Raw genomic sequence first — 24199 nt, 5'->3', positions numbered from 1 at the left:
CAAATAATCAATGTGAGTTTCTTATTATTTTTACTTAAAGTAAGGGAAGTGGTAGGTGAGTAGGGGATGGTATTGGCTAGTATTTATCCTACATCAGGGGTCAGCAAACCCTTTTTGTAAAGGGCCAGGTAGTAAATATTGTAGGCTTTTCAGGCCACATGATCTCTGTCACAATTACTCAACTCTGGTTGTGGTGGGAAAGTGGCCACAGACGGTATGTAAATGAATGGATGTGGCTGTGTTCCAACCTTATTTACAAAAACAGGTGGTGAGTACTTACAGTGAAATTTTTAGCATTGAACACCTGTATGTAGGAAAGAAGTAAGGTCACAAATCAGTAAATTCTGCTTCAACCTTATAAAATTAGAAAAAGGAAGAACAAATGAAACTCAAAGAAAAAACAAACAAAAAACCAGGTGGTGGGCCATAGTTTGTCATCACCTCCAGCACTAGATGGTGGAGAGCCTTAAAATCCAAGGAGTTCAGTTTAAGATTTGAACTTTGAGATTGTAGGGGTATTGTGAAGATTCTTGAGCAGGAAAATAATTTGATGGAAGTCTACTTTGGTAGAACCATGTAAAACCATCTAAAACAGAATGAGAGCTTTATGCTCCAGATCACTGCTGTTTTTTTAACTGGGCTAGAGAGATGCCGGGCAAAGGATGAGCATCTAGTAACCTGTCAGGAATTTAGGGGGAGTTTCTTGTTGTTACAGACTTTGACGAGCCTTCCACAGCTTCTCATGTGCAGTGAACATTTAATAAAATCGTGAATGGTGGATTAGAAGCTCCCAGAGGGGCAAGGACTTTGCTTTCTTTGCCGCTGTGTATCCAGGAATGAGGCCTGAGATAGAGCTGGCACTCGAGCAGTTGAGAATTGTTGGTGCAGCAGCCCTGGAGCCCAAATACACAGTACCGGTCATCTCCAGGCTTAATTAAAAACTATGTCACTGAATGAATGTTATCTAAAAATATCATGAAGCCAGTGATGCCACTGGGTACCAATTTTCTCTTTGGTTTCTTTCCTTCCAGATGGCAGACGATCAAGGCCATGTTGTGGAGCAGGAGGCTGGGGATTCAGCAAGCAATGATACAGTTGATGCAAAGCCAGACCGGTCCTCTTTTGTCCCATCACTCTTCAGGTAAATTTCTTTCCTTGCTGAGTTAAAGAGGGACCCTGGGCCATTTCAGCCTGCCACGCCTCTGCTGTCTCCACCCACACGTGCGGAAGGGGGCCTTCAGGGAAGGAGGTCTGTGCTATGCAGGGGAGATTTGCACAGAATCCTGCCAGCTGTGTGTGACAGCACTGGGGTCCCACTGTGCACTCCCCTGTTTCCAGAGCAAGCCCAGGTGTGGGAGAGCCAAGATCTGGGGGTCTCCTGCCTGGCAGGTGTGTGTCTGGGCGGCAGCTGCCCGGGAGTGAGGGACTGTCCCCATCAGAGGTGATTTGCAGCCAGCCTTCTTAGGGACAAAGTGTGGGCTGCTGCTGCCTGTTGGGACCAGGCTTGGCTGAAAGGCAGAACTGGGGGCCATGGGATAGAAGTTTTAGGGTGGCCCTCTGGTGATTTCCTACCTTTTCCTTTCTGGAGTTCACTTTTTAAGTTCCAAACTTTACATTTATTAATAATAATAACAGCTTCATTTATTAAGCTTTTGTATGCCAGCTCAGTGTTGCATGCAGCCCTCACTGTCCCAGGAGATGGTTCTACTGTTACCCTCATTTAATGGGTAGGTGAAGTGAGGCATTAAAAGGTTTAGTAGCCTGCCTTTCTGGTGGCAGTTCATAAGTGGTAGAGCTGAGATTAGAACCCAGACGCTACCAGCGCTAGTCACTTAATAGCTCTGTCGTGCTTTCCATTTAAAAGCAGGGCTGCAGGGATGTGGAGGAGCCCCTTCCCTCCCTCCCTTAGCCTTGGTCATGGAGGGGCAGCGAGTGGGGCTTCCTGATGAGTCAGGAACGGTCTGTGCATCAGAAGCATCAGGCTTCTTGGCAGCTCCTAAACCGAGGCCCACGTCGGAGGGACAGTGAGGGGGATAAAGGTTGAGGTTAGGGAATGTTCCCTAGCGGTGCTCAGGAGGGGAATTGCTGATGGTGAGGGGCATCCTGGCTCCCTGCAGCATCCGACAGAGAGCCTTGTGTCATGTCATCCCAGACAAGACTCAGCAAAGCGGGAAGACCTCAGCATCCTGGATCCGAATTCCGTTGGCACTGGTTGCCGTTTAGGGTCAAAGAGATCTGATGAGATGACCGGAAAATGCAAGTCCAATTCCTGGAAACTTTCCCAAGCGATGATGTCAAGCTGTCCAGGCTAAAGCTCTCCCCATTGCAAACCCTTTAGAGCAGTGGTTTCACATGTTTTAGCTCACATACCCCCCCAAATAGTGTAAAACTACACACCCCCTCAAAATAGTTGCAAAGGGTGTAGTAGTGTTTCAGTTTTCCCATCTCTTTGAGTATTCAGGTTAAGCAGGTTGCCTCTAAGTGAAAGAGAAACAGAAATCGCGCAATAGGCATTTCGTAAGTCTTAGTAAAGCCTTTTGTTGTACTTCCCAGAAATTATGAAAACGAAGGGTATGTTGTGAATTCTGACATTTAAAAATCATTCCTTTAAGTGTATCAGGTGGAGTCTAAATCCTTAGTAATTTTACCCGTTAAAAATGTTCGTGAACTAGCTGTCCTATAACATCTAGAATTTTGGGGTTGCTTCTTTTTTCCCTGAACTCTTTTTTTCATTATTTCTCTCCACAATATTTTCTTCTGATGTCGTAGACTTAGTTGCTTCAAAGTCTTTTATTGACCACCTCATCGTACATCTCTGTAACATATATGTATGTATATGTACATAGGCATAAGTTTGAAGACATTTTTCCAGGTTTCATGAGTATTAAAAGAAATTTCTCCTAGACTAAGTTACTGTTTGTTATTCACAATTGATCCAGACAAATAAATGTTGATAAATCATTAGTACTGTTGAATCATTTTGCATCAACAACATTATTAAATAGAAATTGCAATTTATAATGGGGCTGGGAGGGCATTTAAAAAACTAGTTTATGAATAAATGGACAAATAATATTTATTGCTAGAATAAGGAAGAGTTCAACATCACCGTGTTTTCCTAGTTTTCATTTTTAGAGATAGAAGCACTTAGAAACAATGAATAAATACAGAGGATGGCAGGAGTTTTGTTATAATAATGTCACTAAATTCTTTCAGTTCCTTCTGAGTTCTGTGCCAAAAATGACAACTCAGGTCCTTCTTCAGTTGTATTGAAAATAAAGAACTGGAAATTACCTGACTTACAAAAGGAATTGTTATTCAGCCCTTAGAGACATTTATTTTTTCAGTTTCTGGGAAGTATACCAAAAAGACTTTATCAAAACTTCTCAAACAACTGTTAATTAAACCTGTTCCTTTTTTGCTTAAAACCAACTTCTTTAACCCAAAATGCTCCAGTAAAGATAAGATAATTAAAATAGCGTTAATAAACATTTGTCAGTATCCTTTTTTTGGTAAGATGCTTTTAAGCTATATGCTATTTATTTATTTATTTATTTATCTTTTGAAAACTGGTCCTTTCTCCTCCTAAACTACTCCCCTTCTCTATTCTGCACCTCATTTGTTGGCACCATCCTTCATCAGTCACCCAAGCCAGAATCCTAGAAGTCACCCTTGACTCCTGTCTTTGCCTTGACATTTGCTGTCCACATCTGCTCCTCATCAAATCAATCATTAGAATCTAAGAATTTTGTCCCTTCACCTCTTTCATTTTGTATTCTTCCCCCATTTCTTGATTAAAAACCTCGTGAAAAGGTAGTGATTCAAGGCCAAGGCCCTGGCTCTGAGGAAATTCATGATTTTGGTGACAAAGACAGGCTCCTGTGGTGGATTGTATTATTGTTTAGAATATTTGCTGCCCTGCCTGTGGGACCTATAAGAGAGATACACATCTCTGCCCCATTGACATCTGGCTTGGCCATTGACTTGCATTGGCCATTGGGATGTGAGCATATGTGACATGTGCTAATTCTGAGCAGTTCAAACAGAAGCTATAAGAGTTATCAGATGGTTCCACCATTGCTGTTTTCCCCTGCTATGACACCACCATGTCCCAAATAGGGCCCGCTTCTTCAGCCTAAATCATCAATGAACACAGTGAAACAGGGAAGCAGCCAATACATATTGTACACTCAATATGACAAGAAATAAATCTTTTTTGTTGTTAGGATATTGGGATCACTTGTTACTGCATCATAACCTAGCCTAAACTGACTGATACAACTCTTTTCAGGATTATTCATGGAGTATTTGAAGCTCACGCACAATGACATGAAAATCAGTGAATCATAATGATGTGAGGCATTGTTCCCCTCAAAAATAAGAAAGCTAGATGTGCTGACAGGCATCACAGATACCTCACACATGAAGATTCTCCATCTGCTCAAAGTTCTGTTTGGCAAAGTGAAATTTTACTGTTTTGAAGATGGCAGTAGCTATAGGAGTTTCCAGAAGAGGCCAACAAAGTCAGACTTTTTAAAAAAAATTCTGCTTGGTGTATACATAATGGGGGGGAAACCAAGAGATGGTCATTTAAAGTATATTTTTGTTAAGACCTAGGAGCTGCAAATGTAGCTCATTCATTTATGGAAAATGTCTGCTGTGTAGTCTAGTGACAAAGCCAGTTCTCCTTTGTCAAATCAGTCAGCCACAGCAGACTTGCTTTCAATCTGTAAAGGTCTGATACCATTTTTCAGTTCAATAACTGTGTTGTTAGGCACCCCTATGACCACCATCTTGTTTCTGAATTCTAGTTCTTGGATGGATGGATGGATGGATGGATGGATGGATGGATGGGGAGGGGAAGAAGGAAGGAAGGAAAAAGGAAAGGGCACAAAGCCCAGTGCTGTGTTCACCTCCTTGAAAAGTGTTTGCTTTGCTCTCCCAGGACTCTAGCTTAAAAGTGATAGGATCTTTGGAGAATAATCAGGGGGTGAGAGAGGCAAAGTCATGAAACAAGAGTCACATGACTCATTCCATTCTATAACGTACGTTTTTCAGTATTTTTTCAATATGTAATTGGATCTGGAACAGTCCAGTGTGACCCCAAATAGCCCTGTTTCTAATGCCATCCTTCAGCATTGTGTAAGTAGGAAGCCCCTCTACCTCCTGCTTCACCCCGCAGTGCCTGATTCAAGGAGACTCACGGATACTGACATTTGCATTGTCCCTCTGTTAAATGATGTGGCCGTTTCTATATCATCTAAGGTTCAGGGTGGGCGAGAAGTCCGCCCTTCTCTTCTGTAGTGGGAGATGGGAAACTGGGAAAGGGGAAGTGGTGTCACACTCAGGCAGACCAGTTTAGGAAAAATACGAAGGGAAGTTGAGGATCTGGCAATCCATTCACTTAAAATCGTCTTGTCTGCATCCCTTGGGAAGTCTTTGAATACCCTGGTTACTGGAGACCACTGCCTTCAAGACCCATCGTTTGCAAAAATAGGTGTGGTCTGTGATGTGGGGTTTTTTTACCCCCTTAAGTTCTTTGGAAAGGTAAGTAAGCCTGGATAATCTTCTATATTCGGGTCCACTATACCTTTTTTTATAGTGTGCTGATATTGACATCAAGCTTCATATTATCAAAATGAACAGTAAGTATCCTTTCAAAACATTTAAATTCCATTTTCTGAACTGCTTATTTTAGTTGTGTGAATTGCAAGACGTGATTGTTGAATTGTTAAACGATATTTGAGCTACAATAAATGTCAATTTAATGTCTTATTCATCCAGGTTGTGAAATGTTAGTTGCTTATTTTCTCAGCCTTCATTCGGCATCTGACTAGTACCCGTGTGTTAGATGATACTGGCCATCTACCAAATAGGCAATCAGTGCAAGTAAAATTCTATCACAATTTGTGACATACCCTTAAAATTTATATTTTTCCTTCCTTTTTTTTTTTTTTTAATTTCAGTAAGATGGTAGATTCTTTCATCTAGTAAAGTATCACTGGCTTTAAAATTAACCACTTGAGATGCCATATCACTAATTCATTATTTCATTCATTCATTAAATATTTACAGAGTGACAGAGAGAACTTAAGTCCCTTGCACCAAATCCCATAGTTGATTCGTGGCAGAACCAGGATTTGAACCTGTATTCACCTGCCTCTCAAACCAAGCTTTCAACTGCCTCAACCTGTTGCCACCTTTATGTACCTGGTTCGGTGTTTGGCCCTGGGGTTGCAGCCAGAAAGAAGAAAAAACCCCATATCGATGTGGTCTCTGCCTCAGACACATTCTAATGGGGAAGGCAGGCATGGAACCAGTAACTGAGGTGTGATGGTCCCTGGACGGGGCAGAGCAGAGATGTGGGGTGATGGACTGAGCCAGATTTTGGAGGGGCTTGTCTGCAGGTCAAGTAAAGTATTTGGAATCAGTCCTGAGGTCTGGGAAGTCACTAAAGGGTCTAAGATGCAGAGTGACTAGGTCAATTTTACCTACAGAAACCCACAAGACCACCTGAGCCGCAGTGTGGAGGGGAATGCGCTAAGGATGGGTTTGTGGTGAGGGGACATGCGTTAGGAGGCCATTGCAGTTCCCCAGGCCAGAGTGGATGTGTAGATGCAGCGGGACCGGGGCCTCCAGAGGTCCCTGGGAGGTAGAAGCCGCCAGACTTTGACCAAGTAGAAGGAGAGGCAGAAGAAGGGAAAGACGATGAGGAAAGTGGTACCTGGACCCCAGGGAATAGTTGAGGGCGGCTGATGCCCACCGAGCCTTCTTGCTCGGCAAAGGGGTAAAGCAGTGTATATTTCTAGTGTCACAACGACAGAACGGCACCAGCATTTGCTGCCTTTCCTGACCATGCCTGCTGCCTTGGATTTGTTGACTGAGACCTCGTGAGAAACTTGACTGGCGTCAGGGACCGCGTATATAATGGCGTGAGACCCTAAATGTGATTAAAACAGGGTGATGTGAAGCAAAGAGGGAATGTCCCTCATCATGTCTGGCCCATGGACACCCCGCACTTACCCTCTGTACCTTAAGGATGCTAACTGGGATTGCTATTGTGTAACTCACTGGGGTGACCCGACAGCACTAGACACTGGTTGTTTCCTGCAAATCTGGCAGGTGTGCGGTAGCCCCTCCCGTGGTTCCCCCTGCGGCCTGTGGGGAACCTTGCGTCCCACACGTCAGAGGTGTGGGCGCAGCCTGTGGGACATCGCTGGCTCCTCTGGGTGCTCCCTGCAGCTGACAGCAGGCACCTTCCCCGTCCCGTCCCATCCCCAGCTCCCTTCTCTAGGTGTCGGGATTGCAGGGCGGTAAGGCAGTGGAAGGGGCAGGAGCACCCCCATCCATCTCTAACTGAAGACCCTTGCCCTCTCCGGGAAACCTCAAGGATTCTGGGAAATGAAAAGACACCTCCTTTTTGCCCCCAAAGCCTGGGTGGGACCCAACAGCCCTAGGTGGTTCCAAGCCCTCAGACTTATCTTGGCTTTTTTGTGTCACTGCCACTAGATGGTGTGGCAGCATTGTTTTATTTCCATTTCACTGGGCCCTGAGTAAACCAGACTGTTCTGTAATTCACTTTTCTTAAAAGACAAAAATTTATTAAAATGCCTTCTACTTATCTGATTATTGGAGAACATTTGAAAAACACAGAAAACCACAAAGGATAAATATTTAGAATGTCAATTTTAAATTAGTGAAGTGTTTGGACTTAAAGACTTAGAAGAAATAAGTACTGTCTGCCCTCCGTGTCCATGGGTTCCGCACCCGTGAATCCAACCAACTGTGGATCAAAAATATTGGGAGGGGAAATTCCAGAAAGTTCCGAAAAGCAAAACTTGAATTTGCTGAGTTCCAGCAACTATTTACATAGCATTTACATTGTTTTAGGTATTATAAGTAATCTAGAGATAATTTAGAGTATAAGGGAGGATGTGCATAGGTTATGTGCTGATACTACTCCATTTTAAATACGGGGCTTGAGCACCCGAGGATTTTGGTATCCTCGGGTCCTGGAACCAATCCCCCTCGGGTACGAAGGGCCAACTGTGTGTGCACAGTCTGTGCTGTGAGCCACAGTTTATGAACAAGGCCTCGTGTCATTTGCGAAGTTGAAGAGGGATCCCTCTTGATGTAAAGATAACCCTGGATCCTAGCCCAGGTTACCTGCCATCCATGTCAATGATGTGCTCCCTGCCCTGGATATAAACTCAAGTTCTAGTGACTGTCTAGGCACGGGTACCGAAAATAGCTAATAACAGGAAATAACTGTGGAATTGTAGAGTATTGGGAGCTGTGGGAAGCTGGGAGAGGAAGGAGGAGGGGGAGGGCTGGAGGAGTTGGGACTTGTCAGAGAAGAGGCAGTGAGGTTATCAGGGGACTGGAAGAGCCTGGCTGCCGGGGCCAGAGCCGCAGTGGGAATGACGGCCAGGCCCCAGGCACAGGTCTGGGAAGGTGGGTGGAGGCCCTTGGACAGGGTGAGTTGGGTCCCGGTGGTACCACTGGGAGCCATTGCAGGTTTAAGACCAAGCCCTGCCTGGTAGCCTGGAAGATGTCCCCTCCCAGGAACACTTCAGCTGTGAAATCAGAGGCTCCCTTCTAAGCTCTGCTCAAGGTCACAATTAAAGGAAATAAAAAACAAAGTAGCAAACATTGCACACACCCTCAAATTTCCCCAGGGCCCTGGTGGAGCCTCGGGTGTCCCTGCCCTTCCGCGGGTGTTTTTATCCTTCCAGTTCCGGAGTCAAGAGGGCAGGAGAAAAGTCTTGTTTTCAAAGCTTGATAAACTCCCTACTTTTGAGACACTGGCTCAGATCCCATGGGCTTTCTCCTCTATCATCTTTGTGTTCCAACCTTTGTCCTCCTGGAGTGTGTTTCACAAATGCCACTTGGTTGTGATTCTTCTGTCTCCTGGGCTGGAACTTGAGTTGCTCCACCAGTTAAGTGTTATATGTAAACAGGTCCCTATTAAAAAATAAAAAAGTGTTATTTATGTAATTATAAGAAAGAGCCAGGTGGCCTGCCTGTTCATTTGGAGGGAGCTGGGGGAAGTGTTTCAGAAGAAGCAGTACTTTGGAATTGGAGAAAAGAAGAAAGAAAGCAGACCTTAACTCATTCCAAAGACTACGTCCCTAAGTAAGCAAAAGCCATTCAGTCACCCTCCTCTGATTGAAAGAAGCCAGATCCAAGCCCCCTAAAAGAAAAGGAACATTAAAATATGCCCAGGCAGTTTACTTTTCAATAAAGGAAGCCTTCAAATTCAGACTCAAGAATACTGGATGCCTGTCTCCCAATGTTTTATATAAAAAGAAATAAAGATGTAATACTTGTTGGAGTTAAAAAAAAAAAAACCTGTAATGCTGTATTTGAAACAGTGATGATACCACTTAAAATGACGGCAGTACTGGTGTGGAGTTGGACAGCAGGTTCATATCCTGGCCCCGAGTCCCACTCTTTAGTTGAGCAACTAGAGGAAGTGTTTTGACCTTTTTGAACCTCAGTTTCCTCATCTGCATGATAGGGATATGAATACGTATCCACTGGGTTGTTTGTGAGAATTAAATAAAGTACCTGATGAGGGAGAAATCATAGAATCATAATTTCAAACCAGAAGACTCCTTAAAAGGTCATGTATCCAGTTCCCGTCCTATACCAATCAAAGAAAGTGAAGACCAGAGAGGTAAAGTTCTCTATCCATAGTAACCCAGCAGGACCAAGACCCAGGTCTAACTTGGGGTCCATTGCTTCCCCCCCGGATCAAGTGCCATCCACAAGTGCAGTGGCATCTAGCTATTTAACCATATTAATCTACCAGCGGGCGGTTTTTTTCTTCTACCCAAGTGGGTCAGCAAATTTAATTCTTCATTGAAACTGCTCCCTTTCTGCTTCACTTCAGCTGAGGGATGGTATACAGACAGAATTTCAACAGGGCTAGTGATGGGCTTTCTGATAAAGAGGGCCATGTGCCCATTTCAGGAGCAGCGAGCCACACCTCTGAACCATGGTCACGAGGTCTAAAACTTTGCGGCCATAACTTCTGCGTGTACAGGATACCTCTAGTTATTTTAGATGATTGCTCTTCTAGAAGGGAAAAAAAAATAAGCTCTAAAGTTAACATAAAAAGTGAGGAAGGGAGGTAAATGTCAGGTTTCCATAGTAATAGAATTTTTAAACACTGTTAGTATAGAATTCAGTCCAGTAATAGAAAAGTGCTATGAAAATAAGTCCCGTTGCTTCTCAAGGGAGCTCATAGTCACAAGTAAGAAATGCACATTACGGCCTTGTGTGTTCAAACCCCAAGCTTGCTGGTGCTTAGGGCTTTCTATCTGGCCTGCATCTGGTAGGGTGAGTTTTTATACTGCTCAGCTAAAAGTGAAAAAGATGGAGGAAGTGGTTATGTAAGAATCAAGACTGAAATGTGAGCTGTTCTTCGTTCTGGAGCCTTCAGCCACAATACAGACACCACTGTGTCTCCCGCTTCATTCTAGGCTCTTTAAAGAGAATTTAGTCCTTTATTTCCCGATTTATTTTTAAGTCATTTGTCAATTTTTTATTGCCAGAGGTCTCTGTTCTTTTCTTAAGGGGGAATTTGGAGAATGGAAGCTGATAATTCTTCACCTTAGCCTATTTTAAACTGACTTTGTTTCCCAGTGTAAGTGTGTTTTTGCAAACTGAGCTTCAGGGAAGAATGTATGGAGCCAGTTTTCTCTCCTTCACACACCTTCGGATGGCAAGTGATTGGGAGGCTTGCCCAGGAGAGCAGGTGTTGTAACACCACTTCTTCAGCGTCACACCCTTCACTGACTGTGACCTTGAACCAGGAAACTGAGAAAAGCATTGCTGAGCTGTTTGCTTAATAATTTGGTTTTCTATGTGCTGACCTCTTCCTCATTGCATTTGGGGGGTGAAATGGGAAAGTGGAGTAACTCCTGAATCATTTGCTTTATCTAAGACCCTTGAAAAATGTTTATATGCCTCATTTGAAAATGAAGGTATTTTGTATGCCTCTGTGGTCTTTTATATATTACTACCTTGAGTACCTTTATAGGGAAAAAAATAACCTGATGAATTTGAACTCTTTAATTTAACACAAACTCACTTCCTACTTTTGTTCACTTACGTATAACTTTACATATTTTGCACTTCCTGTGTGTGCTGTTTTGCCACCTTTTGTAGATTCGGCACTCTGGTGGGTCGCCCACATCTGCATACTCATCACTTTCAGTAGCTGTGTAGTATTTTATTCTCCTGACACTCTGTCCCCTGCTTAGCCATTTGCCCATTGGTGCCAGTTTTTCATTCTTAAAGCTGGTGCTACTGGCTGCATCTTTGTGGAAATGTGGGGGGTTTCCCTTGGGACCCCAAGTTCCTAGAAAGTTGCTTTTTCTATAGGGAGCTCTCCTGGAGTGGGGAGGATGCAGCCATGTGGAGCCTGGACATTTCTGCCGGTCAGCAGAGAAGGGGGAGGCCAGTGTGACTTTCCCAGCCCCAGTGTGAATGGTCCTATAGAAAACTCCAGCGTGCAGTTCACTGCTGATTCAGTCACAGGCCTTCAGGGCCGGGCGGACTGTGCCAGTCTTCTGCCCCTGCTGAGCGCCAAGCATGTTGAGTTTTTATTATTTCAGAGAGGAAGGAAACTCGCTGCCGGTTGTCGCAGGGCGAAGCCTAGTTCTGGTGCAGAGGGAGATGCTTTCAGATGGAGACATGAGGTACCGCCTTCACTCTCTCCCTTCCTTTTGGTCTTGTTCTGTGCCTTGGTATGTCAGGACTGCTGGGGATGCCCTCTGCTGAAATCTTGAAACCATGAATGAATCATCCCAAAAATATTTAGACAAAGCAGCTACCAAAACCAGAGCTCTAGTTCCGAATGAAGCAGCCCTGGGGAAATGTGTGCCTGGTGATGTGTTTACTTTCGTACTGATGAATGTCTGCAAACAGACAGAGCTACTGGGAGTCCGATTCATGGAGATACTTTAGAAAATAAATAGGAGCGGGTTTGTGTGCTTATATTCCCTTACAAATATAGAAACATATAATTCACGTTTCCAGCAGCCTACGGGATCTGTAAGAAGATAAAACCTGTATTTATCCACTCTGGTGAAGGGGAAAATTATACTTGTACCCAAAGTGGATTGTAAAAATTTATCATGCACTTTCTGAGGTTTTTTTCACTTCTTTGTAAAGTAGGCACAGTATTTTTATCCTGTAATATTTTCTGATGTGTTACTGTACACTCTTCAAGGAAGTCTTTTTACGTGAATAACCATCAGAGCTCGGTGGTAATTCTTTGCCTCTTGATTTTGCTGAAATGACTGAGTTGACCATGCACTGTGAAATTTGAGGTTCCAAAAAATGGCTCTCAACCTAAGAAGTTAGGATAATCTAGTTCTTTCCTGATAATCAGTGCTGGCATTATCTGTGTTCCTAGCAGAGATTTGAGCTTACTGGAACACATCTGGGAAATGAAGATAGTGGTCCTTGTCCATATAAGCGAGGAAGTACAACACCAGCAAACACGAAGGATGGTTCGAAGCACCATAGTTAACCAACCTGCTTCTGTAAATTAACTGCTCGTTGTGTTTGAATGCAACTTGAACACACTTCCTAAGTCAGTCCTTATACCAGGCTTTCGTAGTTGTTGTAATCTTGCTTGTCTGGCCCTAACCAAGCACAGTGATTTCATGGCCAGCTTTGTTTTTTTTTTAAATCTGCAGCCAATTGTATATAACACATGAGCTTTAAAGAGGATTTGAAGCTTTTAATTCAGTGGTCTGGTTTATCATAGCCTTGCATTTAACCACAGGTTCCAAGCCCAGAATCCTGTGTTTCTCCTCAGCATAGTAATCTTGGCCAGTGTTTTCAGAATGTAAAAAGGTCAAGTTAAAGACTAAGTTTATCAGCACGAAATTAGCAAAGGGAGGGAACAAAATGGGGCCTGGGGAGGGTAGAATGGGAAGTGATGGAATCTGGCTTTAAAAATACCCTGGCCAGCCTTTATTTGTTGCATCTTTCCATACCTCTCGTTTGTACTTTGCAGAACAAATGGGGGTAATGATTATTAACACGCTTTGTAAGGCATAAAACATTATTAAAAAATATTAATGAAACAACAAGGTTCTACTGTAAGGCACAGGGAACTATTGATATATTCAATATCCTGTGATAAACCATGATGGGAAAGAATATGAAAAAATATATATATGTATATATATATACACACACACACACATATACCTGAATCACTTTGCTGTGCAGCAGAAATTAACACAACATTGTAAGTCAACTATACTTCAATAAAATAAATTTAAAAAATACATCAATGACTCTTGTTCATGGTGACTTAGGGAATATCTTAAGTGGTTCCTCCACCGTTTGTACCATTTGTCAGATTCAGGAGAAAGGCTGGTTTCCATTGATCTGGAGTTGAACGAAGTGCAGGTGCCCCACCTGTTGGGGTCTGTGTAACAGCAGTTCTCACATGCACTAGCATCTTCTGCAGAAAGGCCAAGTGAACCTGGGACGACGAGAACAGCACTTTTAGAAAATCTTATCTTTGGGGGAGGATCACCAGCTGAAGAAGTTTCTAATCTGGATCCTTGAAAGCTTCTTTAAATAAATACATAAATTTATTTATGTATTTATGGCTGCTTTGGGTCTTCGTTGCTGCGTACGGGCTTTCTCTAGTTGCTGGGAGCAGGGGCTACTCTTTGTTGTGGTGCATGGTCTTCTTAGTGGGTGGCTTCTCTTGTTGTGGAGCATGGGCTCTAGGTGCGTGGGCTTCGATAGTTGTGGCACATGGGCTCAGCAGTTGTGGCTCTCGGGTTCTAGAGCACAGGCTCAGTAGTCGCGGCACACGGGCTTAGTTGCTCCGCGGCATGTGGGATCTTCCCAGACCAGGGACCGAACCCGTGTCCCTGCACTGACAGGCGATTCTTAACCACTGCACCACCAGGGAAGTCCCTTGAAAGCTTCTTATCACCCTGTTCGTTCCCACTCCGGCCCCCACCCCTGGAGAACCTGCAGTGCTGAGCTGTCGACCAGACCGCTGCCATCTCTCTGCAGTTGGCTGATTAATGAACACCATCTCTTTGGAGCCCTTGAGGGCCTTGCTTCCGTCCAACAGCAGTTGTTTATCTGATGGCCTGCTTGGCCCTGGCCGTTGATCTCCAAACAGGCAGTAAACTCTTTATGAGCTGCTAGCGCGGGGATCGCAGAGCTCCCCTCCCCCGACTGTGCTGTTAGTGAGTTACAGGAACACCAAGGCGGTGCTGGGGACTCACCCAAACATTGTGCAAACAAGGGAGAATAAGGATGGCATTGCTTGCAAAGTGGTGTTTCCTGGAAGCGTTTTGGTTGTGCTGTTAAAGTAATTTCGGTTTAATGTTCAGCTCTGCTGTCACCTCTGGGAGACCTTGCAGGTTTCGTGGAGAGCCATAAATCCCACATGTGACCCTAAATATAAGCACGTTGCTGCCCAGGGCGCCTTCCGCAAGGTCGTGCTCCCCGCGGCATATCTCATTCGACTTTCTGGCCAAGAGCTAAGGGACCCCAAGGCTGCGGTCATGTGGAGAACGGTGTTTGATAGGGTGGGACGAGCTGGTGCTCTCTACCCTGCCCAGGAGGGAGAGAGACTGGCCCAGCAGGGACCTCTGCTTCCATGGGCTCTGGAAGTAACCAAGGGGCTTGAAACAAAAGTGGAGACAGCAGTGAAAGGTCAGGGCCAAGCAGGCCCAGGCAGTGGGCAGACAGGCTGGTGCTGAGGCCCTCAGGCTTCAGAGGGTGTGAGCATCTCCAGGAAAACACCCAGGCCTGGCTCTGATCCCCGGGGTCGAGGTGGAGGCCTGGCGCTCTGAATTTTAACAGAGAAACCCTGGAATAAGGGATGTGGTGTCAGACCTCCGAATAAACCTGGGCACTACCCCTGCCTAGCTTTGTGATCTTGGACAAGCAAACAAATTTGCTATGAGATGTGGGCAGTTGTGTACAGAGTTGTTGTAAAGATTACATGAGATACTATATGCAAAGTGGTAAGTGTTCACAAAGTGGTGCTTGTTAGAACCATACTTATCATTGTCGTTACTATTGACACATGGAGGAAAAACTTAAAAGATTAGGGAAAGAGGTAAAATCATGGTGGAAAACAGAAAAACAGGGTGTCCAGGGACACCTTTCAACAATTCGCACAAAAAAAGTATGCATCCAAAAAAGGAATTTTCAAAGCAGGCCAGATCTTGAAATTCATTTGGAGCAAGTGATTTTTAACTATTAAATGATAATGTTTTAAAATCTTTTGAATTTAGCTCATTCATGGATACAAAAAGAGAAATACAGTCAAAATTCTTTCTCCTTCTGCTATCCCATTCTTGGTCCCTACAACACAGGTGACCACTTTTGATGCTATTTAATAGATAACATAAGTAATAATAATGACATTTATTTACAACTTACTACATGCCACACACTGTTCTAAGTGCTTTGTGAATATTAACTTGTTTACCAGCTCTGAGGCAGTTGCTCTAATTTTGTCCTTTTCACAAGTGAGGAAACTGAAGCACAGAGAGGTTAAGTAACTTGCCCACCATCACTCAGCTATGTGGTGGAGCAGGGTTTGAAACCCAGGCAGTCCAGCCCTGGAATCCATAGATTTACCCATTATATCCTCCTGTAAGTGTCTCTTTATGCAAATACAAGCAAGATACTAATTTTTCCTGACACATAGCACACTGTTCTCATTGTTCTGTCCCTTTGTTTCGTTCCATACTTAACACTACTTATTGGAAATCATCCTACATCAGGACGGGGGGGGCTTCCTCGTTATTTTTTAACAATACTGTGTGATTTGGATTCAAGACCTTCCTTTAATCGTCCAGCCAGGAAGTAGAGACCGAATTGGATACTTGCCCTGCTGGTTATTGTAGGAGCGAGTGGCTAATTGAATAAACTTACATCTGCCAGCCAGGTCTTTTAATTGAGGCCTGCTATTAAGGTTCAGAATTGGAAATGGGAGCTGCAGGGGGAAAAAGTGGAAGAGAACTTGTCAATCCAAAAATGTTGTCAGATGATGGTTAGCGTTTTTTTAGCAATAAAGTATATTTTAATAAAGATGTATCATTGTTTTTTTAGACATAATGTTATTGTACACTTAATAGACTACAGTATAGTGTAAACATAACTTCTGTATGCACTGGGAAACCAAAAAAGAATCACCTGACTTGCTTTATCGTGAATATTTGCTTTATTGCAGTGGTCTGGACCGAATCCACAGTGTCTCTAAGGTCTGCCTGTCTATAGTATCGCATTATACGATATTCCACAATTTATCCATTCTACTGTAAATGGACATTTGGATTATTTCTTGTTTGGGGCTGTTGCTAAATAGTACTGCTGTGCACATGTGTGGCTCTGTCGTTAGGTAAATGTCTGCTCTCCTTTGGGCCGTATACCCAGGAGTGGAATGGCTCTGTCATAGGATATGTTTAAGTTCAGTTTTAGTAGATTCTGCCAGTTTTCCACAAAGGGATGTACAAAGTGGGCTTCTCCAGCAATGCGTAATAATTCCAAGTGCTTAACGTGGTCACCGATACACTATAGGCGTTCTGAGGAATGTACCAGTATCGCATTATGATTTCAGTTTGCATTTCTGTAGCATCTAATGAAATTAAGCAGGAGATCCTGTTCATTTCAAATATGACAATTAAACAGAACCATCTGTCCACCCCAGGTCTTTTTTTTCACAGATATTGCAGCTTTCTTGGGCATCCCTTCTGTGCTAGTAGTAACATCAAGAGGTCATTCCTATGCAAACATCTGCCACAGCCCCTGACTGACTTTGTATTTCCCCAGTAAGAAGAAGAAAAATGACTCAGGGAAATCAGTCAAGACTGCCCGGGACCAAGTGCCTACGTATCAGTATAACATGAATTTTGAGAAAGTGGGCAAATGCATCATCATAAACAACAAGCACTTCGACAGAGGGACAGGTGGGTGTTGTGGGCACGGGCTGACCTCTTCTGTTCCCATCCCGTTTCCTCAGCTTGCGTGCAGGCTTGCATCAGACGTGCATCAGGAAAACGCTGTGCCCACCTGCTGTGGCAGACAGCCCCTCGCAGCTGGTATTTGCGTGTCCAGGAGAGAGGGATGCGGGGAAACTGAGAACTTTCAATCTGAGATCCCCATCATGTGCACGAGCGCATGTGGGATTTGGACCAAAGCACTGAGGATCAAGTGGGGCTGTTTGACCTTGACAGAGAGTCACCATGACGCGGTTCGATTTTTGTGGGTGGGCTGAGTTCGCCTCTCCTTTGAGCTTGCTGCTTATTTCAGTCACTCACCTAAGTTGTGGCCTTGGCAGCATTTGCACTGGAGCACCTGGCCTGATGTGCCAGCACATGGCACTCATCGTGGACTCCGTGCTTCATCCCCACAGGAATGGGTGTCCGCAGCGGAACAGACAGAGATGCTGAGGCTCTTTTCAAGTGCTTCCGAAGCCTGGGTTTTGAAGTGACCGTCTATAATGACTGCTCTTGTGCCAAGATGCAAGATCTGCTGAAAAAAGGTGCACTCCTGCCCCTCATCCTTCAGTCTGATCCGAGAGGCGGGGGCGGGGGGGGGGCCCACCTGGTCTGGGAAAGACCCTTTCACATGCAGGAGGGAAAGAATCTGCATGGGAAGCCTTTCCTTCTTTCGGGTGACTCCATACCTGTCTCTGGGACACCTGTCTCACTTAGATCTCCCCCTAAAAAGATGAAAGCAGCTTACATCACAACAAGATAAATAGGTTCTGTATCTACAGAATGGTCTCAATTTCAAAAGGCTAAATTCCTAGGGAAGTAGCCAATCGATTTTTCTGTCCAGAACAGAGTTTAAGTATAAACTTTTCACTGGTGGCAGAGAGAGAATAATAATCCCCATATACTGCAGAACTACCTTACTTTTTATATAACATGTTCACATTGTTTCCTTAGATCTTTAACCCAACCCCTGCCATGTTGGCCAACAACATTATCATGCCTGTTTCATAAATGTAGGGACAGAGCCTTAGCGAGGATAAGGGCCATGCTGAAGGCACAGTTAGTAGGGGCAGAACCAAAACTCAAGCCTTGGTCTTCTGATTCCAGAACAATTAGGTTTCCTATTATCCCACCCTGTCTAGTGGAAGCCACCTAGGTTATCCTTGCATTTAGGGCAAACGATTGAAAGTGATGCCCTCCTACCTCATTAGACAGGGACCCACGGGCAGCAGGTGGGTACACAATTCCGATCACTGCTGCTTTTCTTAGCTGCGCAGCAAAACAAGAAAAAGATCCCCCCACAGAACACTCTCTCTTAAATACCCTCTCTTATATTTTTAAAAACTAGGCATCTTTTCCTTATTTCTTCAAACACAAATCTTAAGAACCAACCTTCTGTACCCTAGTAGGCTGCATGGTAGAGCAGATTGGAATTCAGGAGTACAAGAGGTCTAGTCCAAGTTCTAGCAGCTGGGCCAGGCATCTGTGCCTTCTTGGTTTTTGCTTTCCTGAAATGCGGATCATGATACCAGCTCCTCCTGCTTCTTGGGGTTGCAGTTGGCATTAGCTGAGGAAAAGTTTGTGAACGTGATTTGAGAAGGATAATGGCCTCTACACATATAAGGACTTGTCACAATTGTAGTTTCTGGTCTTATGAAAACTGAGTTATTGCACCCATGCCTGGGGCATGTCAGGATCACAGAATTCTCATTTATTGTCCTATCAAAATAGCGACGGGGTGATTTTTCTTGACAGGGCAAAGTTCTAGGACCTCTCCAAGATTCCACTTTTTTTTTCCCTCAGTGAAATAAAGATAAAAGAGGCCTACTTCAAGGGGCTCTTGTAGGGATTAAATAAGACAGCTCCGGCAAAGTACCTAGATCACTGTCTGCCCGCAGTAGCTGCTCAAGAAATTCTTTCACTGCTTTTTTTTTTTTTTTTCTTTCCTGGCCGTACCACACGGCTTGTGGGATTTTAGCTCCTTACCTGGGATTGAACCTGAGCCCTGGGCAGTGAGAGCGTGGAGTCCTAACACCTGGACCACCAGGGAATTAAATTCTAAATCTTATTTTTCCTTCATCACTGATGAAGAGCAGACAAGAAGAAAGGACAGGTTATAGTAATTATAGGTTATAGTAATTAGCCAGCTAGCCAGCCAGCTAACCAGGTAGCCAGCTAGTTGTAACCACAGAACCCTAGATGAGATCAAGATAAGTCAATCCATTACATAATTTATGGCTCCTCTCCTCAGTGTCCTAAATTGACAGCCAACCTAGCATTTTCTTTCTTTTTTTTTGTAACCTTTTTTTTACATTTTAAATTGTGGTCGAATACATATAACATAAAAGTTACCATCTTAACCACTTTCAAGTGTACGTTCAGTAACAATAAGTACATTCACATTGGCAACCATCACCACCACCCATCAGAAGAACTCTTCTCATCTTGCATAACTGAAACTCTGTCCCCATTAAACACTAATGCCCCATTTCCCCATCCCCCTAACCCCTGGCAACCACCATTTTACTTTCTGCCTCTGAACTTGATTACTCTAGGAACCTCACATACATGAAATCATAGCGTGTTTTTCCTTTAGTAAGTGGCTTGTCTCAGCGTGTTTTATTTTCAACAAACACCCAATATTCATGTGATCTGCTCTACAAATATCAACTCATTTAATGGGTACCGTTATCTCCATTTTACAGACAAGGAAACCAAGGCACAAAATGATTAAGTAACTCGCCCAGTGTCACAGACCTCACAAAGGTCACACCCTTCAGCAACCCCACATGCAGCCTCCCGCAGATGTCTGAAGCCCTCCTGCCCTTGGGGTTCTGGTCCTCGTGAGGCAGCCTCATTCTGGCTTTAGAATTCTCCCTCTGACTTCTCTCCCGCATCTTCCGGGGGAGCTCCTCCACCCTCTGCCTGTCCCTCTCTGTCAGTGGCAGCTGCCAGGCTGGAGGGGAATACTATTTCTGAGGCCCCACAGGACTTATGTGTTAACGTTTTGATATTAAATTGCTTGCAGCTTCTGAAGAGGACCACAGAAACTCAGCCTGCTTCGCCTGCATCTTATTAAGCCATGGAGAAGAAAATTTAATTTACGGAACAGATGGCAAGACAGCAATAAAGGACTTGACAGTTTATTTTAGGGGGGATCGATGTAAAACCCTGTTAGAGAAACCCAAACTCTTCTTCATTCAGGTAATTCCTTTTCTTTTCTTTCTTTCTTTCTTTTTTTTTAAAGATCTCGGTCTTTTTTAAAATGTATTTATTTATTTATTGGTTGCATTGGGTCTTCATTGCTGCTCACAGGCTTTCTCTAGTGGCAGCAAGCAGGGGCTACTCTTCATTGTGGTGCATGGGCTTCTCACTGCGGTGGCTTCTCTTGTTGCAGAGCACAGGCTCTAGGCACACGGGCTTCAGTAGTTGTGGCACATGGGCTCAATAGTTGTGGCTCACAGGCTCTAGAGCACAGGCTCAGTAGTTGTGGTGCATGGGTTTAGTTGCTCCACGGCATGTGGGATCTTCCCGGCCCAGGGCTCGAACCCATGTCCCCTGCATTGGCAGGCGGATTCTTAACCATTGCACCACCTAGGAAGTCCCAGGTAATCCCTTTTCAAAGTCCATAGAAATGGGAAAAGGTTACAGAGCGACTTGGATTGTATCATTTTTTACAAATCTACATGCTGTTTCCATTGGGGTATGCAAATTTGGGTTGTGTTTTTCTACCTCTAAATGCTTGGCATCTGTATTTGCATCGGATTGCAAGTTATGAGCATTTAAGACATTGCAGTATTTTTATTCGCTCTGCCTACTGATTCGGCACATCATCAGATTATCTCGAAGATCCTTGCCTTGCTGGTACATGCCAAGCACAGCCCTGGGACAACACTGGGACACAGCAGTGAACAGCACACGTGTCACTGTTCCCAACTTCACAGCTAATCTCTGCTTTGATATTTAGGCTTGCCGGGGCACAGAGCTCGATGATGGAATCCAGGCCGACTCGGGGCCTATCAATGACACAGATGCTAATCCCCAGTATAAGATCCCAGTCGAAGCCGACTTTCTCTTCGCCTATTCCACAGTTCCAGGTATCAAGTCCATTGTCTGCTAACCAGACCATGCCATCCATCCCACCATTGACAACAAGGCTTGCAGCTCTGTCAGTTTCCTCTTGCTGCAGCAATAAGTTGCCACAAACATAGTGGCTTAACACACACAAATGTATTATCTTACAGTTCTGGAGCATGGAATTCCAAAATGGGTTGGCAGGGCTACAGTTCCCCCAGAGACTAAAGGGGGGGAAATCCACGTCCTTGCTTTCCCAGCGTGAGAACCACCCGCACTCCTTCACCTGCGGCCCCCTTCCCCCAGCTTCAAAGCCGGCAGCCTCACATCTCTGACCCTCCTTCCATCCTTACATTGCTCTTTCTGACCACAGCTGAGAAGGGTTCCCCTCTTTTAAGGACTCCTGTGATTAGATTAGTCCCATCTGGATAATCGAGGATAATTTCCCCATCTTGTTTCCTTGACCTGAGTCACATCTGCAAAGTTCTTTTTTTGCCATGTCAGGTAACATGTTCACAGGCCCTGGAGTTAAGGCATGGACATCTTTGGGGGCCATTATTCTACTTACCACAGGGATGCAGTAAGTAGAATACTACTAGTTTCTTCTCTCCAAAGAAAGCTGAATTCTCTCATTTATGATGATTATTATTGGTAATTACAAGAACAAACATTTCTATGACACTTTACAATTCACCGAGGGTTGTTCATGTCTTTTAACTCAATCATCCCTGAAATAATTGTGTAGGTAATTAGGCAGGGTGTTACTTCTGTCCTGATTTTACAGATAGAAAAAAGGTTGAGCTTGGATGAGTTTAGGTGACCTGCCCAAGGTCATATAGAGATTTTGGTATATAATAGAGTTATGGCTCAGACCAGGAGTCTTTTACACGGCAGCCTGTAAACAGGCACCAGAAGTGCCAGTAGCGAGCAAGCCTCCTCACTACTAACTGAGCTCCGGGTTTGCCTAAGTTCAGTGAAGTTCCTTTGTTTGGGGTAAAAACCATAACTAAGTTCTCCCAGCTGTAGTAATAGTTTGTCAGGTGCTTGATACAGAGGTATTGGTTACAGTAAATAGGCCATTGTGCTTGGAAAACCAGCCCTGGCAGGATCTACAGATGGGATTTTATGAGAGTGACAACCTCACAAGTTTTAAGGATCGTGTACGAAAGAAATTTAGTCTCCCGCCCTTGAGAGGGATGCAGAGTCATGGGAGCATATACCTGTGTAAACCAACCTGTTGGTCGAGTTGGAGGTGCTCTGAGCCAGGTCTGGCAGAACTAAAGGAAGAAAGGTGAACTCTAGGGAGGCAGGTGAGAGAGGCTTCCGGAAAAAAGAGCTGCTGTAACTGGGGCTTGAAAAATCAGACAACGGGGGGAGGGAGAGAGAGCTCACCAGAGACAGAGCCCAGGGGCAGACGGCCCAGTGCGTTGGTCAAACTCAAAAGGCTGGACCACAGGGTGTGTTAGTCTGCTTGGGCTGCTCCAACATAAGACCACAGACTAGGGGGCACACATTCCCTTCTCACCGTTCTGGAGGCTGAGATCAAGGTGCCGGGCATTGTGGCTTCTGAAGAGAGCTCTCACCCTGGCTTGTAAGACAGCTGCCTTTTCACTCACACGGCACAGAGAGGAGAGAGAGAGGTCGTAGCACAGGGGCTGTGACCAGGCATTAGCAAGGTTCAAAGCTGGACAGGTGGACAGGGGGCCCCATTGTGGTGGTCCCTGTGGGCTGTGCTAAGCAGCCTGAACTTCACCCTGATGTAGGGGTGCGAGGGAACTGCTTTAGGTAGGACAGGGGCAGGTTGAGATTTGTGTTGTAGAATGGCTCCCTGTAGGACAGGGGTTGGAGGACACATACCCCGCACAGGTAGGCGGGAGTACTGTCACTTCAGAAGAGCACGTGTGAAGGCTCCTCCTGGGTGGTGAGCGAAGCAGCAGCCAGGTCAGCTGATCTCGTCTCCTTTCTCTCCCGTTGAAGGCTATTACTCATGGAGGAGCCCAGGGAGTGGCTCCTGGTTTGTGCAGGCCCTCTGCTCCATCCTGAACGAGCACGGGAAGAGCCTGGAGATCTTGCAGATCCTCACCAGGGTGAATAACAAGGTGGCCAGGCACTTTGAATCTCATTCTGATGACCCGCACTTCCACGGGAAGAAGCAGATCCCCTGTGTGGTCTCCATGCTCACCAAGGAACTCTACTTCTGAAGATGACCATTCCAGGGGCGCCTTCCAGCTGAGAAGCTATGGATCATGTGTTGATGAACCAGCGTTTTTTTTTTCCATGCTCTTGAAAGATCCAGAAATTCTAAAAGATTTTAATGTCAGGAAAATTATCGATTCAACAAGAAAGAAACTTTCTGGTGCTGTCTTACGGTCTCTTCAGAGACTTTTTTTTTTTACAGTACATTTATCCATTTGATAACTATTTCTCTTAAGATTAATTTTCTGTTTGTCTTTCTTTCTCCTTGTTGTCGCACTCAGTACATACAAAAATGACCTCTCCAGATGACTTTTGGCTGTGTCCACCATGATTGGTGATGACTTTGGTAGACTGTCAGAGTCACGTTTGTACCTGGCAAAGAGAGTGCTTGACAAAAAACAGCCAAAGGGATATTCATTCACCTGTATTGCAGAAATTGGTATTGAATACAGTTTGAGCGGTGTTTCATCAGCTTAGGGGAGATTCTTGTGCAAAAATTCCCAGATATGTTAGAGAGGAAAAAAATGTAATGATTCTAATATGAGGCAGTCAGGATCCAGTCAGGAAAACAGAAGCCGTTCTGGGTATTTCAGTAGAGGGAATTTAATAGAGGAAATAGACATACATAGATGATGAAAGAGAAGATAAATGAAAGGAAGCTGTTACCACCTAGGGCTCTATGGATATGTGGTTCCCTGGGTCCAGAAGCTGGGGTCCTGCACAGGAGTTGTGGGAAATAGAGCCGTGGAAGGGACAAAGCCTCTGCCCAAGACGGGGCAACACCAGATGAGTCAGACATGGAGAGATACCCTGGCTTCACCTCTCCCTCTGCCCTCCAGTCTTCCTCCAACACCTTACCTGTCAGCCCTACCTGGAAGCAACCTGGTAAGGGCCCTGGGAAGTGTGATTTCCTGCAATAC

The 24199-nt window shown here is 44.6% G+C and overlaps 1 protein-coding gene across 7 annotated transcripts in view; it reads left to right on the top strand.

Moving 5' to 3' along the window:
* The window catches only part of CASP7 (caspase 7), a 30729-nt gene extending 7383 nt beyond the window's left edge, over positions 1 to 23346 (top strand). For all 7 annotated transcript variants that reach the window (XM_057737423.1, XM_057737422.1, XM_057737426.1 and 4 more), the window contains 6 exons: positions 1032 to 1141; positions 16843 to 16979; positions 17426 to 17554; positions 20038 to 20213; positions 20977 to 21106; positions 23061 to 23346. In XM_057737423.1, the coding sequence (XP_057593406.1) occupies positions 1032 to 1141; positions 16843 to 16979; positions 17426 to 17554; positions 20038 to 20213; positions 20977 to 21106; positions 23061 to 23284 (906 nt within the window). In that variant the 3' untranslated portion in view covers positions 23285 to 23346. The remainder of the gene's footprint in view (positions 1 to 1031; positions 1142 to 16842; positions 16980 to 17425; positions 17555 to 20037; positions 20214 to 20976; positions 21107 to 23060) is intronic.
* The last annotated feature ends 853 nt before the right edge of the window (positions 23347 to 24199 follow it).

Source organism: Hippopotamus amphibius, chromosome 5, assembly GCF_030028045.1.
Source record: "Hippopotamus amphibius kiboko isolate mHipAmp2 chromosome 5, mHipAmp2.hap2, whole genome shotgun sequence".
NCBI lineage: Eukaryota > Metazoa > Chordata > Mammalia > Artiodactyla > Hippopotamidae > Hippopotamus > Hippopotamus amphibius.
This window is presented reverse-complemented; position numbering and strand designations above follow the sequence as displayed.